At 36.7% G+C, this 25,693-nt stretch overlaps 1 protein-coding gene across 1 annotated transcript in view; it reads right to left on the bottom strand.

The window, feature by feature from the left end:
- Positions 1-22,711: 22,711 nt before the first annotated feature.
- The window catches only part of BRIP1 (BRCA1 interacting DNA helicase 1), a 233,687-nt gene continuing 230,705 nt past the window's right edge, over positions 22,712-25,693 (bottom strand). The window contains exon 23 of the mRNA XM_078156105.1: positions 22,712-24,152. Within this exon, the coding sequence (XP_078012231.1) occupies positions 23,782-24,152 (371 nt within the window). The 3' untranslated portion in view covers positions 22,712-23,781. The remainder of the gene's footprint in view (positions 24,153-25,693) is intronic.

Below are 25,693 nucleotides of genomic sequence, written 5' to 3'. Positions count from 1 at the left end.
TCCCTGGGAGGACAGCTGCTACCTCCACAAAAGCTATCAAAATAGTGGCAGCTGTGGTGAAGCTGCAAGTAGCCTAGGTTTAGACCCAGGACACCTGGGTTCAAAATCTGGTATGGCTCTTTACTACCTATGTGGCCACGGTCAAGTTGACTCATTTCTCTAGCCTTCAGTTTCCTTATATGTAAAATGGGGATAATAATAATCTACCTAAGGGGATTGTTATGGGGATCAAATAAGATAATTTATGTATAGTGCTTTGCAAACTTTAAAGTTATATATTATTTTTCTTCATAATTTTCTATCATAGTTAAACCATCTCATACAGTTGCTGAGAATGAAGCATTTTGTGAACTTTAAAGCATTATACAAAAATGTTTTCACTTTTACTCAGAAAAATAGTGTGGTATAGTGGAAAGAGCATTGGACTTGGTATCAGGGTTTGAATCTTGGCTCCAATACATTCATGCTTTGTGACCTTGGGCAAGTCATTTAACCCATTACAGCAAATTTCCTCGCCTATAAAATGAGTATAATAAGCTTTCAATATTACCTTATTGGGTTGTTGTTCTAAGGGGGAAATGCTTTATAAACTTTAAAGTATAATATAAATGTGAGCTGATGCTAATATCATTTATAATAATTATTTTAATGTTGATGATAGAAATCCATTCAAGAAACACAGTTGTTAATGTGTTATATGCTCAATAGAACATAAGTATTTTTAAAAAATATTTCAGTGTCAGCATATAGCAAGGATATAGCATGTTGTGTGTGTAATGGTGAGCAGAATTCTGGGTTTGAACTCATTCTTTGGTTATGGATACTAAGTAGAGTCAAAGCTACTTTCTCTGTATGTTCACTTCATCTGTTAAGTGGGAGGCATCTTACTGACTTCAAATGATATCACTAGTCAATTACGTCTGTAAAGAAAATAAAATTCTTCAACAGGCAGGGATTCTATTTTAACTATCTGATATCTAATCTAGTACATTCACTTGGTTCTCTGCAATTTGTTGTTGTTGTTGTTAATGATGTAGAAAAACACAAGATGTTACATACATGCCGCAGGGAATATTAGCATTTGCTTTGCTATTTCTCTAAAGGGGACGTCCATCACTGTTTGTTTACATGTAAACGTAGAATGGGAAAATATTTCAACTTACCACAATTAGGAAAATATTGCAATATGATTGATGTTAATTTAGTATTGTTGCCATGTGTAACCTTTTATCAAAATGATTTGTTTACTGATCTATTTGCATTTTATCCCTCCCACAGCATGTATCTGTAACTGTATCTACTGTATGGAATAACAGGGGCTTTTATCTTTGGAATTTGTTCCCCCCCTTTCCCCCAAATGTTATTGTAAACACAATTGAAACTACCTTTAAAGAAAAGCAGTCTGAGAGTGGTATCCCAGTCATTTCTCTGGTTGATTTATGATTTTACTTTCATCCTAAATCACAAAATGAGCCCCAGCATAGACTAATAATAAAAAATTGCCTACTAGTAAGCACGCAGATTGCACAGAATGTAGAGAACATGGGAAGAAAGGCTACAGTGTACCGATTCAATGGTCTTTATTACAGTGATTTTTACTGAGGTCAAAAGTGAAGGCCAATAGACTATGATATAATGGAAAAGGAAGAGATAAAATGCCCCCAACCTGAAACACGAGAAATTAAAAATATAAAATATATTGTAGTTGGACCTTTTTGTTTCATGAACGTCTTTGTAAAGTGTCTTTGTTTAACTATAAAATGTCAATTCTGCTTTTTATAGAATTTACATTAAATTCTAGATAAAAAGCATTCTGCTAATTTTCGTTTTTACAATAAAAGATGCACGGCAATAAAAAAGATTGGATTACCGATTAAGAGAGCCCTTTAACACACAGGCTACACTGAGAGTTAGAATTTTTGTAAACACTGCTGAATGCCCTGTGTCCCAAGGAATTACTCCCTTTCGAGGCTGACGAGAAGCAGACTAGATCCACAGAACTGCCACAAGGACCAGGCAAAAGCCTGGGCCACTAGTTTCACAAATCCTCCAGAGCCAGCAGAAATGAAACATTTGCAGTTTGTGCTTCCCAGACTTGGAGGGGTACAGAAGACGAAAGAGAGAGGTGGGGGAGATGAGGGAGGAAAAGAGTAGGAGGAAACAAAGTGGGGAGAGAGTGAGAGAGACAAAGAAAGAGAAAGAGACAGAGAAACAGAGATAGAGATTAGAGAGGGACAGAGAGCAAAGAAATGATGAAATTGCATGATAGAAAGGAAAAAAAATCCCAAGGTCATTTTCTTTAAGACAAAATGTACTTGACAATTAAAATAATTCCTTCAGCAGTAAAATCCAAAAATACATTTTCCAGCACACCTCATCCACTTATCATCACAGTATAGGAAAATAAGTGGATTTGAGTTTGGCGATTGAGCCCCCAGCCTCAGCTATTCAATAAACAAGCTTGAAATTCCAAACTCTAATAAGGAAAGGGCCCTAAGTGAAATGATGTCAACCTTGGATATGAATCTCTTAGCGACATGATGAAAGCCCCACTTGTAGAGCTGCACTTCTGGTCGGCAGCTGCATTTTTGTTTTAATAAAAGGGGAAGGGGTGCCAGCCCTCACTCCAGTGCGATCCAAGGCATGGCTGTTACATATGCGGCAGAATTAATCGCTTTTCCAGAAAGCTGGAATGAGTTCTCCCACCACTGTCCCATCAGGCTCAGCTTCCATAAAATGAGTGTAATAAGATAATGTATTACATACTCCAGTAATTCCTACTTGCAGTATTTTGCTGAACAAAGCCATACATATTTATATCAATCAATAAAAACTTTCATTGGCTGCATACATTTCAGACATTGTGTTTTAAAGCAATGTCCTTAAGGTGGAGATTATTAAGGTGGGAATGCTATAACAAAGGAGTGGAAGATCATTTCTTTAGTTCCTGCGAGGATCTTCCTCTTTAAGCCCTTCTTGCCTAATAAAAAAAAAAAAGGTAAATTTGTGCTTGAAATATTGGGAATGTAGGAATATAAACAAGAAGGTGCTGATTATAAAAGTAAGAACTACAGAAATGTCACTGAGCAGTAAAAAGCTCAAAGCACTATGCACTGTGATCGAATTTCAATTCAATAAGCATTGATTAAGTGTCTTTTCTATGCAAGGCACTGGAGATACAAAGACAAAATAGTTCCTGCCTTCAAGAAGCATACATTGTGCTTGGTCTTAAAGGACCTACAATGTCTCTGTGAGCTAAGTAGGAAGATCAGCGGTCCATTTTAAGAGTAGTGGTTCATAGGCATAATAACAAGACAGATAATGACCAAGAGGGACAAAGTCACCCTCAGGGCCATAACTCCACTGGAGAAAAATAAAAACAAACCTTAGCTCCCCCGAATCCACAACATAGATATCTATCCACCAACTCATATGATCTTTCTAGGCCACATCTGAAGTGATTGAGTTCGTGGATGTGGGCTTTATTCTGAATGGTTTAAGACATTCCCCTATCTGAAGGCAGGAGGTAGGACCACATGTGTATTTCTCTTTCTCTTTCTCTCTCTCTCTGTCTTTTCCCCCATTGCCCTTTAAGGTCCTGTTTAGATCTGTTATATGTATTCTTACTCTAATCAACTTCAGGAAAGGCTGAAGGCCTGAATGGCCACAACTACATTTCAAAGTTATACAAAATCTGACAGACTCTGCGATTATGAAAATTATTCATTGTACTATATTGTCCTTCCTTTCCAGAAGAGTAGTTAGGACTATTGTGGCCTAGTGAATTCTAGACTAGATCTAGAATAACTTCTATAATCAGAGCGGCTCTCTAATGAAAAGATACAAACCACAAAGAGCCGTGGATTTCAAGTCAGGAAACATGATTTTGAGATCCAAATCTGCCACTTAATAACCCGGTGATTTTCAACAAATCAATTAACTTAATTTCCTCATATAATGGAAATAGTGCCTATATTACCTGTCTCATAATTTATAAGGATAAAATGAAGTAATGTATGTAAAGGGTTTTGTACATGATGAAATGGAAATTGGTTTTAGACTTTCTGTGTATATAGCGCTGGGATGGGTCTTGACCTATGGTGATTAGTGTAGGAAGCTAAACAACTCATCACTCTATCCACAGAGATCAGCAACTGTTCTGAAACCTATCCTGTTAAGAGAGTCGTTGGGGGACACTAAGAAGTCAAGTGACTGTTCCAGGGTCACACAGCCAGGATATATCAAAGGTAGGTCTTAAACCCACATTGTTCTGACCTGAAGGTCTGCTCTCTATGGACTGTATCATGCTATTATTACCTCAGATGTCATTGTTATTATTGAAAAGCGTTGTTTTGTAGTGGGGAAAGCACTGGTCTTGTAGGCAGTAGATGGGAGTTCGAGTCTACCTCAAACCAGCTGTTTGACTTTTAGCAAGTCACTTAACCTCTGTGGTATTTCTTCATCTGTAAAATGATGACAATAATATGACTTCATAGAGTTTTTTTGAGGCAAGCCCTTGGCCAGTCTTACAATATTTTAGAAATATGGGCTATAATTATTACAATAAAAAGAATAATGTGGAAGTCCTCCCTTCACTCTCACTTCACACCAGACCAATGGAGGTAATAATATTCATGGCAAGGAAAAGCCTTTTTAAATCCATTTGAAAGAGGCAAGTCATCTTTCAGATAGTCATCAGTTAGTCAAAAAGTTGAAAAAAAGAACAAAAGGAAGGAAAAGTCCTCCGTATGAATCCCAAAGGATATAGAAGCCAGAAGCCATTGGAATGTATGGCTCAGTGAAAAATAAAACCTATTACAGAGCTACTTATCAGTGAGTTGAAAGCAAACTATTCATACAACAAGGACGCTGGAGCAATTGGACAATGGAAAGTTTGACAAAAGAGTCATCCTCTTATCTACATCTTTAACCCAGAAAGCCAACATTCATTTCTGCTTCTCTACTTTTACTGTGCAGTGATATTCCCAATAATAAAACAAAGGTAATGTGGTTATGTAAAGAATTTCCAACTTAGAATGAAAATGAATTGGAAAGAAACAAGTTGAACCAATCTCTACATCTTGAAAATCTTTTTAGCTTGCATATAATAGTTACAATGTAGGAATGAAATTTGGAATAAGGCAAAAACTTTTAATTTACTTCGGGGATGTTTCATAGATGGATAAATCAAGTGTTATGCTGATATCAATGACATAGTGAAGAAAAAAAACAGGTCTGTTTCCAAGTTCATTGAGTAGATCCAACAGTTTTTCATTCATTCATTCATTCATTCATTCAACAAGCATTTATTAAGCACCTACTATGTACAAGGTACTGGGCTAAATGCTAAGGATACAAAGACCAAAGAAGCCTGCATTCTACTGGAGGAAAAAACACGTACACAGGAAAAGTAAATACAAAATATAAAAAAGTAAATAAATAAATTTGAGGTTGGGTTAGGAAGATTACTAACAATGAGAGATGAAGTCCTATAGGTAGTGTAGGAAATGCGAACAACTGTGAATGGCTACATTCAAAGACATTTCATATTAGAAATAAGCCCAGAAAGGTAGACTGGAGCCAGATTATGAAGGATTTTAAATGTGGAAAAACATGTATAAGGACTGCACAGGATTAGAAGTCATGGATGGGCTACCATCACGGATCTGCCAAAGTATGGATGCATCGCAATACTATAATGCATAGCGAAGCAATATCTTCGAACATCACAATACACAGTTGTTCACATTTCCAAAGAACAAACTTCACACTGGTCTTGCTCAACATATAAAAATGTTTAACAATACCAAGTTGTCCTTTTTTCAATAACTCCAATACTCCCACCTTCGTTCCAACCTTTATGCACAACAAGAAAGAACACACAACACTATCATTCCCTATTATGATTTCTCTGATGATTTCCAAATGTTTCTTTGCTATGCAGCACGAGTATACAGTTTCTGATCCAGATGCTTAAAAGAGCAAGTCTAACAAAGAAACTTAATCCGAGCTGAACTTGGCACAGATTCCAAAAAAAAAAAAACCTATAGGACAATGTTTTGGAAGCAGCTCAAACAAAAGCTGAAACAGAAATATGCATCTACCATGCTCTCCCTGGCTGTGAGCAGAAATGAAAGCCGCAGACGGTTTCCATAAGCATGAGTGAATAGGAGCTGATGTTTATAAGACGTAGTTTAAGTGTCAAAGCAGCATTTGAGATCTGTGCTTCCTTTTTAAGAGTATAAGAATCTGTTTAATTCACAAGGAGTAAAACAAAGAAAGAAATATAGTATTTACTCCTCCAAAAGCAAGTCAATAACAGAATAACTTCTGAGATAAAATACATTATTACCCATGCCTCAAAAAATGTACCTTAAGAGATTTTTTTTTTCTTTCTTCTATGTGATAAGACACATTCATAGCATAGCAGCCTTGGAAAGTTGTGATAATGAATGCTTTGAGTATCTTAGACCATATCTTTCCAGACAGCTACCTACTGGAAATAAGATGAACACTTGGGGTGATGTGTCAGCTTTGTGAGCCCACTAAAGTACTATTCTAATTGGTACATGTACATTTGTTTCTAAGTATGTGTTTTCTAAAGTATCACTTTTTTTCTCCCATGCACGCTGGAATAATAATGTATAAATGGTACCACAGGGGCCTCAAAGATTAACACACTTTCCAATAGTGCCCAACATATACAATAATTTGTCTCTTTAATCTTAGTCTGAATCACTAGGTACCCTTGGGAAAATCACTAAACCTGTCTGTGCATAAGTATTCTCTTTTGGCAAAGAGAGTAAATGTATTACATGGATTAAAAAACAGCAGAGTCAAGTCAAAGACGTGAAGATTAAGAGAAGATATGAAAAGATTTGTTGGATTACCTTCAGTTATCTGCAATTCACTTATTCAGACCTATCCCAACTCTCATTTCCTTGGTCATGCTTGATATATGAGACATCACTATATTAAGTACTTTGTTCCCATTAAAGAATTCTTGAAATATTTTGATGGTGTACTCTTTACCAAAATTTAGTAAAAACTATCCAGAAATGCAATCTTCTCTGAGAAAGAAGTAAAATGGAATTCAACGAAAAATGAAGTAGTTTTGTATTTATGCAAATATACAAAGGACCTGCAATTTCATATTACGGGGGACTCTCTCCACCAATATGTATCATGACTCAGTAGATAAGTCCTAGGGAGCTGACTGAGGCAAAAAGAGCTTAAGTGACTTGCTCGAGGCACATGGCTAGCAAAAGGCATAGCTGGGATTTGAACTCAGGTCTTAATGAATTTCTTTTCTTTTTTCGGTCTAGGCAATGGGGTTAAATGACCTGTCCAGGGTCACATAGCTAGCAAGTGTTATGTGTCTGAGGCTGCATTTGAACTCAAGTCCTCCTGCATCCAGGGCCAGTGCTCCATCCACTACTCCATCTAGCTGCCCCTTCTTATTGAATTTCTAATCCCAGCATGCTCTTAACTAAACCACACTGGCTTTAAAGTTTGCCGTCTGATCGTACGTTGAAAATTTTTATGACTCAGGGTTGCCAATTACAATTTGCTAAAATTTCAAATTTGATTTTCAACTAGATTTTTTGAGCTTATTTTATTCTTAACTAACATGATCTGTAGAAAATGGTAAATCCCAATTTACACTTATTTGAATTATTTAATACTCTTATTAAACATACTGATTGTGTGGCAAGTCACTTGACATCTCAATGCCTTAGATAACTCTTGAAGACTATAAACCTCATTAGCAGAGAGAATTTCCTCATCTGGGAATTCTCTGTGTCAGCGAAACCCTATCCCTAGATTATTATTTGATAATCAATTTTTGTTGATGTATTAGCCATCAAGTTTCCTTATCCTTTGGGAGTTTTTGATGAACCACAAAATTTCTTATGGGTAATGTTGCTTTTACTTATTAAGAAATCCAAATTATTGTTAGTACCTGCCATTTTTTCTCTAGTAAGTGGATGACACAGAACCTGAACTTGTGTTTTTTTAATTAATTTATAACCTTTAAGACTATCAAACATTTAATCAATGATATTTAAATAGTTCAACAGCTATATTTAAATGTACTGAAAAATCAAATTAGATAACGTGTAATATTTTCTGCAAGTCTCTATGTAAACATTAGCCATTATTATTAAATCAAACAACACAATTTAATACTTTTATACAAGTTCCAATGTGGGAAACAAATAGGCCTCTGAGTTTTCTTCTATTGAATGTTGTCTTGTTTTGAATTCACACCCACAATGGCCAAGATATTTCCCATACTGTTCACAAAGACCAGTTTTGTTACTTTGTATTGAGGCCAGAGGCAGCTGTATTCTGCATCCATGACACAATCAACATAAAGTACTAGCCATTACAATGGCTGCTCATTAGGAGATAAAACAATTGCAATGTTTAATTCTTAGTTTCAGCAGCTGCTGGTTTGTTTTTTTCTTTTCAGGCTTTCAAAGCAACCTGTTCAGGGTTATCTTTTATTTTTCCTTTTCAGGACTATTTTCTGATGAGCCCTGCATGTTTTAATTCTTAAGGCAAGGAAACATTAAATGATGGCAGGCCACACCAAATGCACACTTGATTACTTAAATCTCACATAAGATTTTGAACATTTTGAAACTATTAAAAAAAATAAGATGCATCATACTTTGACTGGTAATTATTACAAGGCAGATTATGGTAGCCTCACTGTTGCATGCAAAATGCTAATTTGTGATGGGTAAAGCTTTATGGTAGTCTTGCACAGTTGATTATTGTTACAAGGTTGCTGTTACTGTCTACAATGTTCTAGTTCTGTTCATTTGTGAGTTTGCTCATTTTAAATGATTAATAATTCTATCATGGATGTCAACATTTTAATTTCAGTATTATTAGCAAATATCATTTAATTAATGAAGACATAAATATTTTCAATTTATTTAGATGTGGAAAATGGGATATATCATTCAAAAAACAAAGTTGATATAGCAACATAATTATCTGGCCTGGATAGGAAATGGAGATTTTTGGATAGCTAAATTTCTACATAATTGAATATTATTATTTTTTAGATAGTTAAAGTTATTTTACTCAAGCTTTTTTTAAAATAAGGATATCCCTAAAAGCTAACATATCAGAGCTAAAGGAAGACAAGCACATTAATACACTGTTGGCAGAGGTATGAACTAGTCTGATGATTCTAGAAAAGAATTTGGAATCATGCAAGAAAAGTCCCTAAATTTTTCCAAACCTTGTGATCTAATAATCCTATTACTGGGCATATACCAATTTTATGTAATCAAAAATTTCCATTTTATTTTTAAAGATTATCACTATCCCTTTTTTAAAGTAAGTTTTTTAAAATTGAGTTTTCTGGTTTTCTGAGGGGGCGGTGCTGCTTGTGGCCAACCCATGTGCGAGGTTTGTTGCTAAAATTTCCTGATGAGATAGAATGGAAGGGCCTAGCTATCTACTTAAGGTATTCTGGGGCTGTTTCCTGTCTGCTTACTGAAGAAAAAAAAAGACTTTTAATTGGCTGAGGCAGAACTGAATGTGCATAAAAAGATACTAACCAACCAAATCATGTTCTCTTCCTCTGAAGCAAATAAGGTAAGCACTGCTTTAAGTCTCCTGTGGGTGGGAGGGAGGAGGGGCCTTTCTGTTCTTAGGTAAAGAAGGATTAGAAGCTGTTTGAACTTGTGAGCTCCAAAACGTCTCTTCTGACAATCTTTTATTCAGGGGATTTCTTCTGTGAAGTTTGGATTCAGTCAAAGGGCCATACTTGAGGACCTAGAGGACCACACGTGGCCTCAAGGCCGCAGGTTGCTCACCCCTGAATTAAAGTATTGAAGGAAAAATGTACCTGGGGTCAGGGAGACATTTTTGTACTTCAATTTTTGCTACTTTTTCCCAATAAATAACCCTTTCCAAATCTAACTGATATAAATTGGTTAATTAATATTGAACAGATATGACTTGGCATATCACAGAAACGGGGGTTCAAGCTGACAGTTTTAGGAAGGTACTCCAACCCCTCAGGAGTACCCCTAGAACTCTGATGTAAGTAGCTGAGCTCTGGCAACCTGACTTGCTGGGGTGTGTGTGTGTATGTGTGTGTGTGTGTGTGTGTGTGTGTGTGTTGAGAAAATACATCCACAGTAAGATTGGATTGGAGTGTTATATGGTGTTATATAGTGGTATATGCTGGTCTCAACCCAATTTCTACCACACTGTTTTCCAGTTTCTCCACAAGTTTTTGTCAAATAAGGAGTCATAATTTTCTCTAGTAGTTAGCATCCTTGGGCCTACTGAATAATATGTTACTATGGTAGATTCTTTATGCCATTTTTTCCCATGCACAATCCTCTACTGCTACAGTCTACTCATACACACTATACAACTCTTTACTATATTTTTGAGTGATCTTCAACTTTGGTTGGCCTCTAACATTTTTGGAATCTGTGGTATTCTATGTGGGGAATCAAAAAGAGAGAAAGGGACGGAGAGAGAAATCTAGGCTATGATGTTTGTCCTCAAAGGAGTGATGTTTCATTTGAGATCTAAGACCTATACACATTAAGAAATTAGAGAATATAAGGCAATAGGTTTAAATTCCAAAAGGTATAGTATATTATTCTATAAGAAATGATGAATGTGAAGAATTCAGGAAGGTACACAAAGAACTGTAGCATTATAAATGGAAAGAACAAAAGGAAAATAAATGTATAATTATAATGATCAAGTGTGGCCCCCCGAGAAGAGACAAGAGAATACACCTCCCTCTTTTCCTTATGCAGGTGGCAGACTGGGCATGGAACACTGCATATTCTGTTAAAATCAGTTAACATGATGGTTAGCTTTGCTAAATGGTCTTATTTTCTCTTTCTTATTCATTCTTTGTCAAAAGGAATTGCTGTATGGGTAGAGGAGGAGAAAGGGATATATTTGGAAATGAAGAAAGTATAAAAACAAAATATAGCAATACAATTTTTTAAAACAAGAAAACAAACTAAAACAAAACCAAAACATGTGGTAGAAATGGTAAGTACTGTCAGAGAAAGGAGAGATTAACGTCCACCAGAATAGTTAGGAAGGCTATCTGGAGGAGGTAGCGCATCAATTGGGCTTTGAAGGATGTGTATAAGCAGAGAAGAGGACATAAAAGGAAGGAGGTTGGATTTGATAATCACTAAAGTCCCTTTTATCTCCAGATTCCTACAATTTTAGGTACTGAAAGTTCATGGAGTCTCAGAATTAGAGGGGATTTTAGAAGTCATATATTATAACCCACTGAGTAGGAATTCTCTTTTTTTTGGGGGGGGTGCTAGGCAATGGAGTTAAGTGACTTGCACGGGGTCACACAGCTAGGAAAGTATTATGTGTCTGAGGCTGGATTTGAACTCAGGTTTTCCTGAATCCAGGGCCAGTGCTCTATCCACTGCACCACCCTATGCCCCAAAGAATTCTCTACAACATTCTTTCACCAATGGTTACCTACCTTTGCTTATCTCCAGTAATTCACTAACTCCAACGGCAGTATACTCTCTTTTTGCATAGGTCTAACTGTTAAGTTTTTATTTTCTGCCCTCTGGCAAACTAGGATGGATAGTAGTTGGATATAATAGAGTGAGGGAACAGTGAAGTGATAAACAAAATCACCTTAAAGTGACTTCTCTTGACATTTAAGTAATGAAACCCTCTTGGATGCAGTACAAGTTGGGCCTGATTAATGCCAAATTCTATTCCAGAGTAAATAATGTTATAAGAAGATTCTAGTGTACTGTTGAAAATTTTCCCCTTTATATACAAATATTTGGGTTAAAATAGCACACTATAAACCATTTATATTGCCGGTAACAAATACTTTATTTAGAAAGAGCTTGCTAGTTTTGATGTAGCCTAAGTGAGAATCCAATCTTCTGATAAGCTAAAAACAACAACACAAATTCCTTTCCTTAAAACTACTGACCAGTACGATATCACAAATATTTTAAAAATTTTAAATGAAAGGAAAAATTATGTAAAACACAATGAAACTCTTGGTAGAAGCCCAGAAAATTTAAGCTGACTGAAAGATTCTGAGTTTATCTTTTTAAAAACAATGTTTGTCTCTCTCTGTGTACATGTACTGAAAACTTCTAAACCGGATTATAAAGCTAAATCCACTCAAACCCTTAATGGATGAGGATTTCAATTCTAGGACTGCAAAAACTTCATTTGTGGCCAAGTCTTATCAGCTCCAGTGGCAGACAGATTACAGAAGATGTGCTGTGGATCAGTGGGAAGCACAACCAGCTTAAACCAATTATACACTTATGGCCAAATTGCTGAACCACAGATGAAGGCCAAATGCATGAATTTCATTATCTACTATACTTACATATAAAGAATGATACTGTAAATTGGGTGGAAAAAAGTCTAATCATTAAAATCACTTCCAAGTGAAATCAATATTCAAAACTGGTATTTAAAAAATAATATGTTTGAGTATACATAACTGATGAAATTTACTGAGTATTTCAAGAAAAAAGAATAATGTGAGGAAAAAATAGATTGCTTCTTAAATCTGTTTTCAGGTACTTTACTTTCTGCCTATTGCTAAATTTTAAAGATGAAACTGACAGGTAAGTTTGGTTTAACTACTCTATATCTTGTATAATTTGGTTAGGAAAAGAGACGATAAAATGTACCTAGGAAGAAGACATGCTTAATGTCCACTTTTTTTGGCTTTAAATACTAATTTAACCTTTGGCCTCTAAATAGGATTTTACAATATGCTTAAGATACATTGAAAAGAAACAAGAAGGAGAGCTTTGTACAATTTGGCACATTCAATTAGCAATTATTTCATGTACCCTTCAGTATAAAAAAAAAGTCTGCTATGAACTAAGGGGAAGAAACCATAATGAGCTACTTCTAAGACTGCTTTCTGGGCCATGTTTGCATAATAATGAGGTCCAATCTGTTGGAAAACAAATAAAGGACAAATTAATAAGGTTGTCATTTTTGTCTAATGATGCTTAAATGCAGTTTTAGCAATCTGCTCAAGACAAAAGGCAGTCTCTCAGACATAGCCAATTATGCATTCGCGTGGCAGATAAAATCTTTAATGATGAATCTGATTAACATGCAACAACAAACATCCAGTCTGCAAAAATTACCATGTCACCTCCTTCAAGCATCCCTCTCATCTCTACTATTAAGGCTTTACTCAGATTGAGGTCAGACTGGTATTCTCAAAAGGCGCATTAAGATAAAAGTTTGCCAAATGTGGCAACCTCGAGAAAAACAACATCCTATTATGCAAAGTCCCATTTCTTAACAGCAGACTGTCTAATAGGTTATGAAAATAAGAGCCTAATAAGTTTTTCAAAGGGTATTTAAAGGATTTAACCTTGTAGTGAAGATTTAAAAAATCAACTGTGCTTCATCTGCAAGCACCCAGAGTATCGTATAGTTAACAGAAGACGTCTGTTAGAATCTTAGAATCTGATCTTAGCACAAGCTGTCATTAGGACATAAAATTCTCTGGCTCTCTTTCAGGAGTAAAATCATTGCTACAAAGATTGATATCATCCTAGATAAGCAATCCCTATGATAGACCTATTATGAATAGATTGTAAACTCCTGGAAGGCAGGGAGTCTTCTACATTTTTGTCTTCCCCACAGCATCTAGCACAGTGCCATGTACAATGATAGTATTCACATGTGCAATGAATGAATGTTTTACTCATTCATTCAAATACCAATGAATGGGATGTAAAAAAAAATTACATCAGGATGGGATATACTATATTTTGAATAAAACTATTGCTTTTCTTTAACAAAAAACTTCATTATTATGAATTTAACAATCAAGAGACACAAACCTTTTGATAAAGAACAAAAAAGATTACATAAGAAACTATGAACTGTTCTGTATAGTTTCTTCATGTATATACCAATTTTGAGAGACATTAACAAAATTACTCTCTTTGTACACACTGTGGCACGTCTTTTTGTTTCCTCCTATGAGCTTAAAAAAAATCAAACTGCTACTTCTGAGTTTGATTATGAACTGTGGAAAAAAATCAGATTCAGGACTGAGTTACAATCCTATTTTGGAAATCTATCATACTCCACCCATCCATAACCCTAATTTTGTGGCTTACATGTCTCATAAAATTTGCTAATTGGGCTCTCTCTCTAGAACACTTTGAAGATACTAAGTTCTGATACTGGAATTTTCACTTTAACTATAAAATCAAATTCAATAAAAGCTGCAAACTAGAGGTCCCTTTCAATGTTAAAAGATATATACAAACACTTTAAGATCTCAAGTCTCTTGAAGAACTTCAATTTTAAAAAATACTGGCATGATTTAAAAATTCTTTAGTTTTCAATATCAAATTTGATAAGCAAAGTTGTAGATGATGCAAGGATAGGAAAGGTAACTAGCATATCAACCAGCAGCCATTAATGAAACACCTGCCATGTGGCAAGTACTAGCTAAGAGTGGGAGGATCCAAAGACAAAAGTGAAACAAAAAATCCCTGTCCTCAAAGAGCTTACATTCTAAGTGGGAGGGGAGGACAGATGGTAGCAGTGGTAACTATTTTATTTATACATATATATATATGTGTGTGTGTGTGTGTGTGTATGTATACATACACACATAATAAATATATACACATATATATCATTTATACATAACATATGCAAAATTAATTATAAAGTAAGGAGAGAGGTTTTGTGTAGAAGGTGACGCTTGGGCCACCAAGGATTCCAGAGGTGGAGATGAGGATAGCATGCATTCCAAGCATGAGAGGTCAGCCATGCAAAAGCATAGTGGCAAAGGATGGAATTTTGTCTATGAAGAACAGCTAGTAAAGCAGTTTGACTGGAAATGAGAGTGCCTCAAGTGGAGTAACATGAAATCAGACTGGAAAAGGAGATGGAAGGTAGATTATGCAAAGCTTTAAATGCCAGACTGAAGCCTTATAATTGGTAATGGGAAGCTAATGAAGATTTTTTTTTTAAGACTTCTGATTAAGGTAATGACAAGGTCAGATCTAGGTTTTAAGACTATTGATTTGGTATGGTGTAATATAGATAGGAGAGGGGAGAGACAAAGTTACTGCAATATTCCACCTGAAAGGCTGTGGAAGCTGTGGGAATGGAGAGGAGGGGGTAGATGCGAGATGTGTAAATAACTGATTAGTTATGGGGGCTGAGGGAGAGAAAACAGTTAAGGATGACTTTGGGGTTATGAACTTTTGTGACTGCAAGCATGATGGTATTCTTAATAGAAGTAGGAGGAGGAACAGGGTTGGAGGAAATAGAATAATTTACGTTCTGGACATGATGAGTTTAAAATGTTCACAGGATATTCAGGATGACAACATGCTGGCTCTGATCACTAGGAGTAACAGGTAGAAGTTGCCAAAGGGCAGAGTTAGGCCCGAGGTCAGGAAAAAGGTAATAATCAGAGCTGTCCCAAAGTGGAGAGGGCTCTTTTAGAAGGAGGCAGTGGGGAGGCGGGGGATGGGGGGGGCGCTTCCATTTACCCCAGTCTATTTATTCAGGTATGAGTTGGACTAGATGGCTTCTGAGAACCTTCCAACTCCAAGATTCTGTGAAACTTCTTCTGATTTATGTATTAATATTATATGTACATGTGTGTGTATATGTGTGTGTACATATACATATATAGTAACATGATATAATTCACTATAAGATGTGATATTTCAAATTGACTATACATATGAAAACAAAAGAGTAGGTCACATTGTCTAATACAATAATAGTGTTGATAAACGCCTTCAACAATGTGATACTATCAACATGTGACCCTGTTACTGAAAATATTTAAAGCTCCCTAGTGACTCGAGATGAAGAATTGTGTCATTTCCCTTGGTTTTAAAAAATTCTACATAAGATATACTACCTTCTTAATAGCCTTATAAATTCAATTCAATTCAAGTACCTATTTATTATTATAAAAGTGGCATTTGTCTTAAACATTGACCATTTTTTCTCAATTTATTTCTTACTCATTCATTCAAAAAAACATTTACTGAATGCTTACTATGTGCTGTGCTAGGTATCCTATTTATTCAAAGATGAATAAGAAATGGTCCTGCTTATAAGGAATTTGAAATGATGATGACAGTTGATATTTACATGATGCTTTAAGTTTGCAAAGTGCTCTGAATACATTATTTCATCTGGTCTTCACAACAACTGTGTGAGATAAGTGCTACTATTAATGTCTTTTTTTTTTCCCTTTGGTAAGGCATTTGGGGTTAAGTGACTTGCCCAGAGTCACACAGCTAGTGAGTGTTATGTGTCTGAGGCCCGCATTTGAACTCAGGTTCTCCTGACTCCAGGGCCGGTGCGCTATCCACTGCGCCACCTAGCTGCCCCTATTAATCTCTTTCTTAACAAGAGAAGTTAAGTGCTCTGACCATGGACACACAACTGGTAAGAGTCAGAGATGGAGTTTGAACTGGTCTTGTGACTCCAAGTCTAGAACTCAATGGACTATGTCAGAATGCCTCTCAATGGCTTCAAGTTCCAGCTAAGATTCTACCTTTTACAGGAAGCCTTTCATGATTCCCCCCTTACTTCTAGTTTCCTTCCCTCTATCGGCTATGTCCAACTTATCTTGTTTATAGCTTGTTTGCACAAAGTTGTTTGCATATTATCTCCTTGAGAGCAGTGTGAGGTCCTTGAGGGCTGGGGCTGTCTTTTACCTTTCTTTGTATCATCAGCATTTAGAACAGCACCTAGTACATAGTAGTTACTTAGATGCTTACTGACTGACTGATTGAATATAATCTAGTATGTATTTAAAAAAAACCCCACACAAATACTTATAAGTTAGAATGTGGCACAAGAGATACAATGCTATGAGAGTTCAAAACAATGAAATGATACATCTAGCTGGGGGAATCAGGGAAGGCTCCATTCAGGAAGTGAAGGTTTTACTAAGAAATCTGAAAGGGCCTTATAAGTGTGCTGAAAAATAAGTAGCAATACTAATAAGAAGTGTTATACGTATCTTAAATCTGAAAGGATAAGAGTGAAGCTATAGAGCTAGTATTTGAGTCTGACTGAGAGGTATCCTAAAGGGATGACTACATACTGACAAATGTTCTAAAAATGAATTTGCTGAAGAAAACAGCAAAAAACTGAGTTTGGTGGGGTTTTTTAAATAATTTTTTGTTGATATCTTCTGTTTTTATATCACCTGCATTTCACAATGTATTCCTCCCTACTCTTCCTCCTACAGAGAGATTGCTTATAACAAAGAATAAAAAAGGGGTAAAATTCAGTTTAGCAAAACTAACTAAAATACTGGAAAAGTTGGATGCTATAAACATTGTTTAATACCCCTGGTCCTCCATCTCTGCAAAGAAGCATGAAGAGGTGCTGGAAAGGTTATTTTAAAGAACTACTGAAGGCATTAGCTGCTAACAGTGCTTACAGTCACAGTTTCTTATACAAATGAACCATTAGAAAAAAAATACATAATTACATGATCTTTTATAAACTCCTTCCCTGTGATGTAGTGGCAAGAGCACTAGTTTAGGAACTAGAGTACCCAAGTTTGAATCCTGGCTCTGTGTGATCTTGGACAAGCTCCTTACTTTCTCCTCCTCAGTTTCCCTCATCTGTAAAATGAGGGAGTTAGAATAGATACCTTAGCACTCCTATTTATCTCTGAGATTCTATGAAATCTCCTCAGATTCATGTATAGAGATTAATAGGGCCACGATGTGATTCAAGATGGCATATAATATTTAAATTGACAATGAATATGAAAACAAAAAAGTGGGTTGCATTGTTCAATACATATGTGTGGCCCACACTATACGTTTTGATTTTCAGTATGAAATTATTTCATGGTCTACGACATGGTCTTATGAAGTATATAACTCTTTTCTTACTTGTGTCATTTTTAAAAAAGGTAACAAGTAGAAGTTAATAAAAAGAAATGAAGGGCAAAAAATGCTTTTCTAGAGGCATAAGAGTCACTAAGAATGGAGAATGAATGAAAATAATCCTTTAAAAAAATCTTTTAGAGATAATATATTCATATCTCTCTCTCTCCCTGTCTCTCTCCTTCTCCCTCCCTCCCTCCCTCCTCTCTCTCTCTCTCTCTCTCTCTCTCTCTCTCTCTCTCTCTCTCTCTCTCTTTCTCCTTTTCACTCCTTTCTCTCTCTCTCTCTCTCTCTCTGACTCTGTCTCTCTCTCAGAAAATGGGAGGAGAAAGCATTCCTGCTCTCTGATGGAACACTAGGCTTGGATGTACCCCAGGACTCTTAGCTCACTCATCATGCTGCTTCAAAGATACTGCTGTGGCAGTCACAAAGGATCCCAGGGTATTTTCAGCTTCTTAAACAGAAGTGCTGCTCCAACTGAAAAGTATTTGTATGTTTGTGGTCAACACTTTTGTTCTCTGTACAAACCCACACAAACCAAAGATTCTCTTATTAGCTGCCAGGCTGGGTGTTACCCCCTCCCTGACAGTACTCTCTACTTTTTCTGAAAAATTTCCTCAGATCTCAAGAACAACTCGTTCTGATCTCTACCCCTGCCTTGATCTTCCCTCCTCTCTCACTAATTTCCTTCCATTCCCTTCTTTTCAAATAATGTCATCCTTGTTGTGACATAGTGATTCTTCATTTACCACTTTCTTCTTTCAAGTACAGGCTTCACATTAAATACACATATGAAACTTCAGTATGCTGGTTTGCAAAAAAGACAAAAATTTCCCAACCAAGTAACCACATTTTTGTTACTGTTCTCATGACCTAATATTAAGGAATGAGAGTAAGCAAGCGTTTATTTTCAGTATGAACAGTGGCAAAAAAACAGTTTTGAACAGAAATGATGAGACAGATGCAACATCAGAAAACAGGCCCATATTATGTGAAAATCCTAAAATATTATTTAATGGGTGTGTTTGCAGTCAAAAGGAAAAAAAAAGGGGAGCAGTTAAGACCTGCAAGTGGGTGGAAAAAAAAGTAGATTGTTTACTCTACACCATAATAAAAACACAAAGTATGTAAATCTTGGAGCAGCTGATTACACAGGAATATATGATGCACCTGGGTTTAAAAAAATCAACACCTTCTGAACACATGTTTTTCTGTACTGTATCAATGGGAATGCTGACATTAGCTGAACAAACTAAGCCCAGGAAAAATAGAAAATGCAGAAAGAGTCTCTTTCATTTGCACGTACTAGATTTCTGGACATCTGCATCAATTAAAATAATCATTACTTTGAAAATAAACCAAACTCCATTATTTGCATTTTGGTACAGCCATAACAAGATAGAACATAGGAATAACATTATAGTCCTAATGTAATCTTCTATTTCTTACTAATGTAGATGAGAGTTATTTTCACTTACTATATGTGAGGAGTAATCACCTCAATTCATAGCTCATACATAGTGTTATTGTTCAGTTACTTTTTAGTTGTGTTTGCCTCTTTGTGACCCTGTGGACCGTACTATCCATGGGGTTTTATTCGCAAAGATACTGGAGTAGTTTGTCATTTCCTTCTCCAGTGGGTTAAGGAAAACAGAGGTTAAGTGACTTGCCCAGGGTCACACAGTTAGTAAGTATCTGAGGCTGGATTTGAACTCAGATCTTCCTGACTCCAGGCCCAGAGCTCTATCCACTGAGCCACCTAGCTGCCTCTTTCATAAAGAGCAGTTACATTTATATTGGTATGAAGGCAGCTGAATATTATATGTGGGGAGTTATAAAAGGGAAAGACATATCCAAAAGGAAATGTTCACTAGTTTGCCCTTATAGATTTATGTTACAAGGTAACAGCATAGAGAGAACTTTTGATGTTTGGATTTTTTTATTCAATTCAACCACTGGAACAAAATCTACTCATGATTATATTTTCAAATTTTAATAATGAAAAATACAATGTAGGCAAAACTATTCAGTATTTCTCCACTGCCAATTCTACTACTTGAAAGGACAAAAAAAAATTCACTTCTTCCCACAATGAAACCTTAATTGCAGAGCATAATTCATCACCCCATGAAGAAACAGGGCTTAATACACCTTTCCTGCATGCAGTCGATTAACTGTATGCTTATAAATAGCTTTCTACTGAATGGATATTGAAACTCACCTTATAAAATCCTCAGCCATAGAGTATTTCTTGTTGCTAAGGGACTATGTATTATTCCACGATGCAAAAACAGGAGCATTATATAACCTGTCCATATGCTAAGCGAAGGTCAGAATTTAAAAATCTTAAGAGCAAACAGTTCTAGGCTATCCACTATGCTGAGGGCAGAAACCTTAGCATTTTTCTTTATAGCCACTAGCTTAGTCTGAAACATTAAATAAATCACATAACAGCTCATCAACTGAGTGAAAGCTTAGTCATTTGCTATAAGATAAAATTAATCACAGAGCACTTCCAGGTAACATATTTCCTCTCTCCCCTAGCCCTGGGCCATCTCAGAACTCATCTAGGATAATTGGGGAGGATGTGTTGGGCCCTACCTTTTGTGTCCCTTCATCCTTGCCTGGGTTTCTTGGCTGTCCACAGGGTTTGAATGAGATGGAAGTCAACAACCCTATTCCTTTTTTTTTTTTTTTTGGTGAGGCAATTGGGGTTAAGTGACTTGCCTAGAGTCACACAGCTAGTGAGTGTTACGTGTTTGAGGCCACATTTGAACTCAGGTTTTCCTGACTCCAGGGCCGCTGCTCTATCCACTGTACCACCTATCTGCCCCCAACCCTATTCCTTTTGTTAAAATGGAAGATCACTGTGCCTTACCATCTGCCCTGTATCTGTGCTCTGCAGTCTCCTGGCACTGTCTTTTTAACTACTTAAGTAACCTAAGGATCTCTGAGCCTTGCCATCCACCCCACTGCTAATTTCCCATCTGCCCAGAAGCTGTTCTTTTATTTCCTGTCTCCATCAGCTAGAGTGTGTGACCTCCTTGAGAGCAGGGACTGTCCAGCTTTTTCTCTTTTTATCTTCAGCGATCGGTAAGTGTTTAACAAATGCTTTTTAATTCATACTTCTCATCCCCAAATTACCTTCAACAGACAACAGTCTGCTGTCACTGCAGTCACAACCAAATGGCTTAAACAATTATTCTAAGCCTAATCCTCTTGGTGGCCTGATGTGTGGAAGTAGGCTGACCATTTGCACCAAGTTAGAAAAACTTTTGGTCAAGTCTTTTTTCCCAACATTCACTGATTCAGCCCCAATTGTGTTCAAATAATTGTATTTAAAACATGAAAAGAAACAAGACTATCCAGATGCAATTTGGAACACTGTGATTTAACTACAGTATGAAAGTCCAAATCCAAATATGTGTATCTTTTCTCTATGATGTCATATCCCTAGGCATGTCAATGTTCATAAATGCCCTTTCAATTCCCTCTTTGAAAATAACTTTAAAAGTTTCAGAGCAACTTTACAAAAGTGACAAAAATGTAAGTGCTAGCCAAGACTCACTAATTCCTAACTATATATTGTACGACATATCAGATTATTGCTTGTAATAGAAACTAGGCCTTTTTTAAACCTATTCATATTCCATAAAGTGCACTGTTTCATATCTTTAATTATGAATCATGTAGCTATGCATGTGTACCCTACTGACTTTCAAAGACAGCTGATATGCAGCATAAACTTACCCTTGACTCAGCACTGTTTCTAAGGTCAATTATTTCAGCCCCTATTAAAGGACACGGGAAAAGAGACTGGTTGATACAGTTTCTACACTGTAAGTAGCTGGTTAAGGAACGTTCCTTCATATTCCAGATGGCATTTAAAGATAAACCTGTCTCCATTCCTATAAAAGGTTAAAAAAAAAACCTTTCAGAAATGCTGGGCTGCCTTTAAGATACCAGAATCAACATCTCAGTTTCACAACTTAAAACTCTAGTTGTAAAGCCTTTAAAATATTATCACTGAGTAATATGTTAGTGGATAAAATGGAGATTTTAAAACAACTTTAATCAAGAAATAATCAAAACTAATTGTTTAAAAAAAATCCTACATAAAATTGTGAACACTATTGTGAAAATTTTCCATTTTCCATTATTACCAAAACCCACCTCTTTATTCTAAGTTTATATCAATTAAATGTAAAGAAATTCCATTGTAAAAAGTGGCTATAAAACAGACTATTTTTCTTTTTTGCTCTAGTTTGGATTCGCTTTCATAGACCACAATCCTTCAGTACCCCTCTATTCCCAGGAAGATGTTTTTCAAAGAAAAAGACTTTAAATATCACTAACCTTTCCTTCAGGATACCAAAATAGCAAAATGACTTGGTAAAATGTCCTCTCTCAAAAGAAATCTATGGGAAGGACATTATCTCCTTTCTATCACATGCAAATTAGTAATAATAAGTGTTATTACTTCAAATACGAGACAGTGAGTCATAGAAGACAGAAAGCTGGCCCGGAAGTCAGGAAGACCTGAGTTTGAGATCTGCCTCTGAGACACGCTAGTTGTGTGTCCCTAGACAAGGCGCTTAAAACTCTCAGCAACCCAGGCAACTCTATGAGGCTCTGAATTGCAGAGCAGGCCCTGATCCACATCAGGGAAGGCTTGAGTTTCTCATTAGGAGATTTCTACATGGACAAAAGCATAAAGTCTTGTCCAAAGCAGATTACAAATATGCCCCTTGAAGGCCAGAAAGCGCTACTATGTCTTTTAATTATGAAAACATGCCGCCAACTCTCTAATCCCAAGTTGGTGAGGACAACCATCTTTGTTTTGTGATTGCCAAAAGTAAGCAGTTCTCAGATTCTCCAGTGGGGGAATTAGAAGCAACTATGAGTGAATAACTCAGAAAATGATATCCAAAAAAGTGTGTAAAACAAAATATGAAAAAACACAATATGAGAAAACTTCTAAGACAGGCACAACAGGTGGCAGAGCATAACTGCAGAATTATAGAAAGAAGACTGTGGAGGCCTGGGTTAGAGTTCTAGCTCAGCCACTGACTTGCTGTGTGACCTTAAATAAGTCAGTTAACTCTCTGGTCCTCAGTTCCCCAGGATGGCTATAGGCAGTCTTGGAACCAGGAATACCTGAGTTCAGTCCCTGACTCTGCTACACACTAGCTCATGACTGCCATGGACAAGTTTTTTTTTTTTAATTTCAGGCCATCTGTGCAAGTTACAGAAAAGTCGCCAATCTGTACTGGTGGAGGGAATTTTTATACTGGGAGCTCTCCACACCAATGAAATCACAGGCCTGGACAAAATATTTCATGTCCAAGTTAGCCTCTTGTAACTCTCTCCTTCCCCTCACTTCCTATAGGGTCAAACTATTTTTAAATCCCAAGGATAGTTTTTTACTGTGTATGATGAGAGAAATCAAGATGTGATTTTTAAAAGTGCAAGATAGGAAAGGAATTGTAGGCAGGGAATGGGAGATTATCTAGAGCAGAGGTAACCTAAAGTAAGAAAGTCTAGGCCCCTATACTCAGAAAGGTTTTCTAGTCCATTATTGTTGTTGTTCAGTCATTTCTAACTTTTCATGACCCCATTTGGGATTTTCTTGACAAAGATACTGGAGTGGTTTGCCATTTCCTTCTCCAGCTCATTTTACAGATGAAGAAACTGAGGCAAACAGGGTTAAGTGATTTGCCCAGGGTCACACAGCTAGTAAGTGTCTGAGGCCAGATTTGGACTCAGGAAGATGATGGTTCCTGACTCCAGACCTGGTGCTCTATCCACCACACCACCTAGCTGCCCATCAGCTTTATTCCTCTACTTTTCAGGTCTTGGATAGGAAAATGTGACCAAAAAAAGATTTTTTTAGACTAATAACATAAAAAAAAGGTGATGAAAAATACATCTTACTTAAATAGGAAGGATCAAAAACCATATCAACAGAGCCATGTGACCATGCAATAATAACGTTACCTCCATTCTTCACTGTAGTCTGAAAAACTGTTAGAGTAGTTTTTAAGTGGCAGAGAGCAGCACTATCACTGATGACATACAGCATATTTTCTTCTTCCTTCCTGCCATCTACTTCATCTGGGCACTGACAAATGGATTCTGTGACACTGACTCTGACATTTAGGAAGAGTCTCTGGACTTTTGTCAGCTCAGCATTTCTGGAGAAAGCTTTTTTTAGGACTCCTAAGAATAAAACAAATTTAAAGAGATGGAAAAAAAAAGAGATCCTATTGTTTTTAAATTTACAAGACCTGAGTAATATGATTTTTTCCCTTTTTTTACTTATAAATGAACTTTTTACAGAATCACAGAATTTAAGTGCTGGGAGGGACCCTTAGAGTCATGCTAGACTAACTTCTAGGTGGACAAGAACTCCCTCTAAGACATAGCTGATGAGAAGTTATTCAGCCTTTCCTTGAAGCCCTCCTGTGAATTCATTACCTCCTGAGGCAGCCCAGTCCACTTCTGGAGAGCCCTCATTCTTTGTTTCCCCTTACATCAAGCTTAAACCTGACCACCTGCAACTTCTCAGTGTCCTTAGTTCTCCTATCTGGGATCAAAGGGAACCAACCTATTCTTCAACTTGGGGGTCCTTCAAAAACCTTAGGACAGTAATCATGTCCCTCCTAAGTCTTCTTAGGACTGAATACCCAATTCCTTTCAACTGAACCTCAGATGGCATGGGTTCTAGGACTTTTACCATACTTGTTGCCTGTTTCTGGGGCACGCTCCAGCGGATCAATGTCCTTCCTAAAATGTAACACAGTAAATACTACAGATGTGATCTGAAGAGGGCAAAGTACAGAGGGCCTGTCTATCATGTCTTTACTCCTGGAAGTGATACCTCTTGGAGTGAGGTCCAAGATTGCAGCAGCTTTCTTGGCTGCAATATCAAATGCTGACTCCTATGAGGCTTCAAGTCTACAAAAACTCCCTCATTCGGTACTTATGATGTTAAATTTCTGCATATATGTCAGCCATTTATACCTACTGAATTTGATCTTAGTCCAGCTCCATGTTCTGGTCCGTCAAGATCTCTTTATCTCTTGTTATCTGGCATGTTGGCTATCCCTCCCAGCTTTGTGTTATTTGCAAAATTGATAATCCTATCATCTATGCCTTCATCCAAGTGTTTGATAAAAATGTTATAGTTTATCACTGTAACATGTGCTACAGATGGTGGGAGTGCCAATAAGTAACTCACATGGGTTTTAGCTTACAGGTCTGACCATGTCACAGTCATCCTTTTAAAGCCAACCATAACATAGCCCCTTAGGACTTCTCCAGTCCTTATTCCCCTTCACATATTCTGCCATGCAGTGGCAGTGGCTTCCTTGCTGTGCCTCAAACAAGACACTCCATCTCCTGATTGCATTCTGGGGGGCCCAGAATGCTGTCTCTTCTTGTCTCCATCTCCTGGCCTCCTTCAAGTCCCAGCTAAAATTCCGTCTTCTACATACAGGAAGCCTTTCCTAGTCTCCCTTAATGCTGGTGTCTTCCCTCTGGTGATTATTCCCAATTTATTCTGTACACCTTGTTCAGACATAGTTGTCTGCATGTTGTCTCTGCCACTAGATGGTGAGCTCCTTAAGAGCATGGCTGTCTTTTGCTTTTTCTTTGTATCCTCAGTCATCCAATCTCTCTGCATCCCAGTTTCTTCATATATAAAATAATACCTAACCTCACCCTAAGTGGTATATTTGGGGCCCTTAGATATTAAAATA

Source organism: Phascolarctos cinereus, unplaced genomic scaffold (assembly GCF_003287225.1).
Source record: "Phascolarctos cinereus isolate Bilbo 61053 unplaced genomic scaffold, phaCin_HiC Scaffold_5;HRSCAF=322, whole genome shotgun sequence".
Classification (NCBI taxonomy): domain Eukaryota; kingdom Metazoa; phylum Chordata; class Mammalia; order Diprotodontia; family Phascolarctidae; genus Phascolarctos; species Phascolarctos cinereus.
Note: the sequence above shows the minus strand (reverse complement) of the source record. Positions and strands in the feature narration are given on the sequence as shown.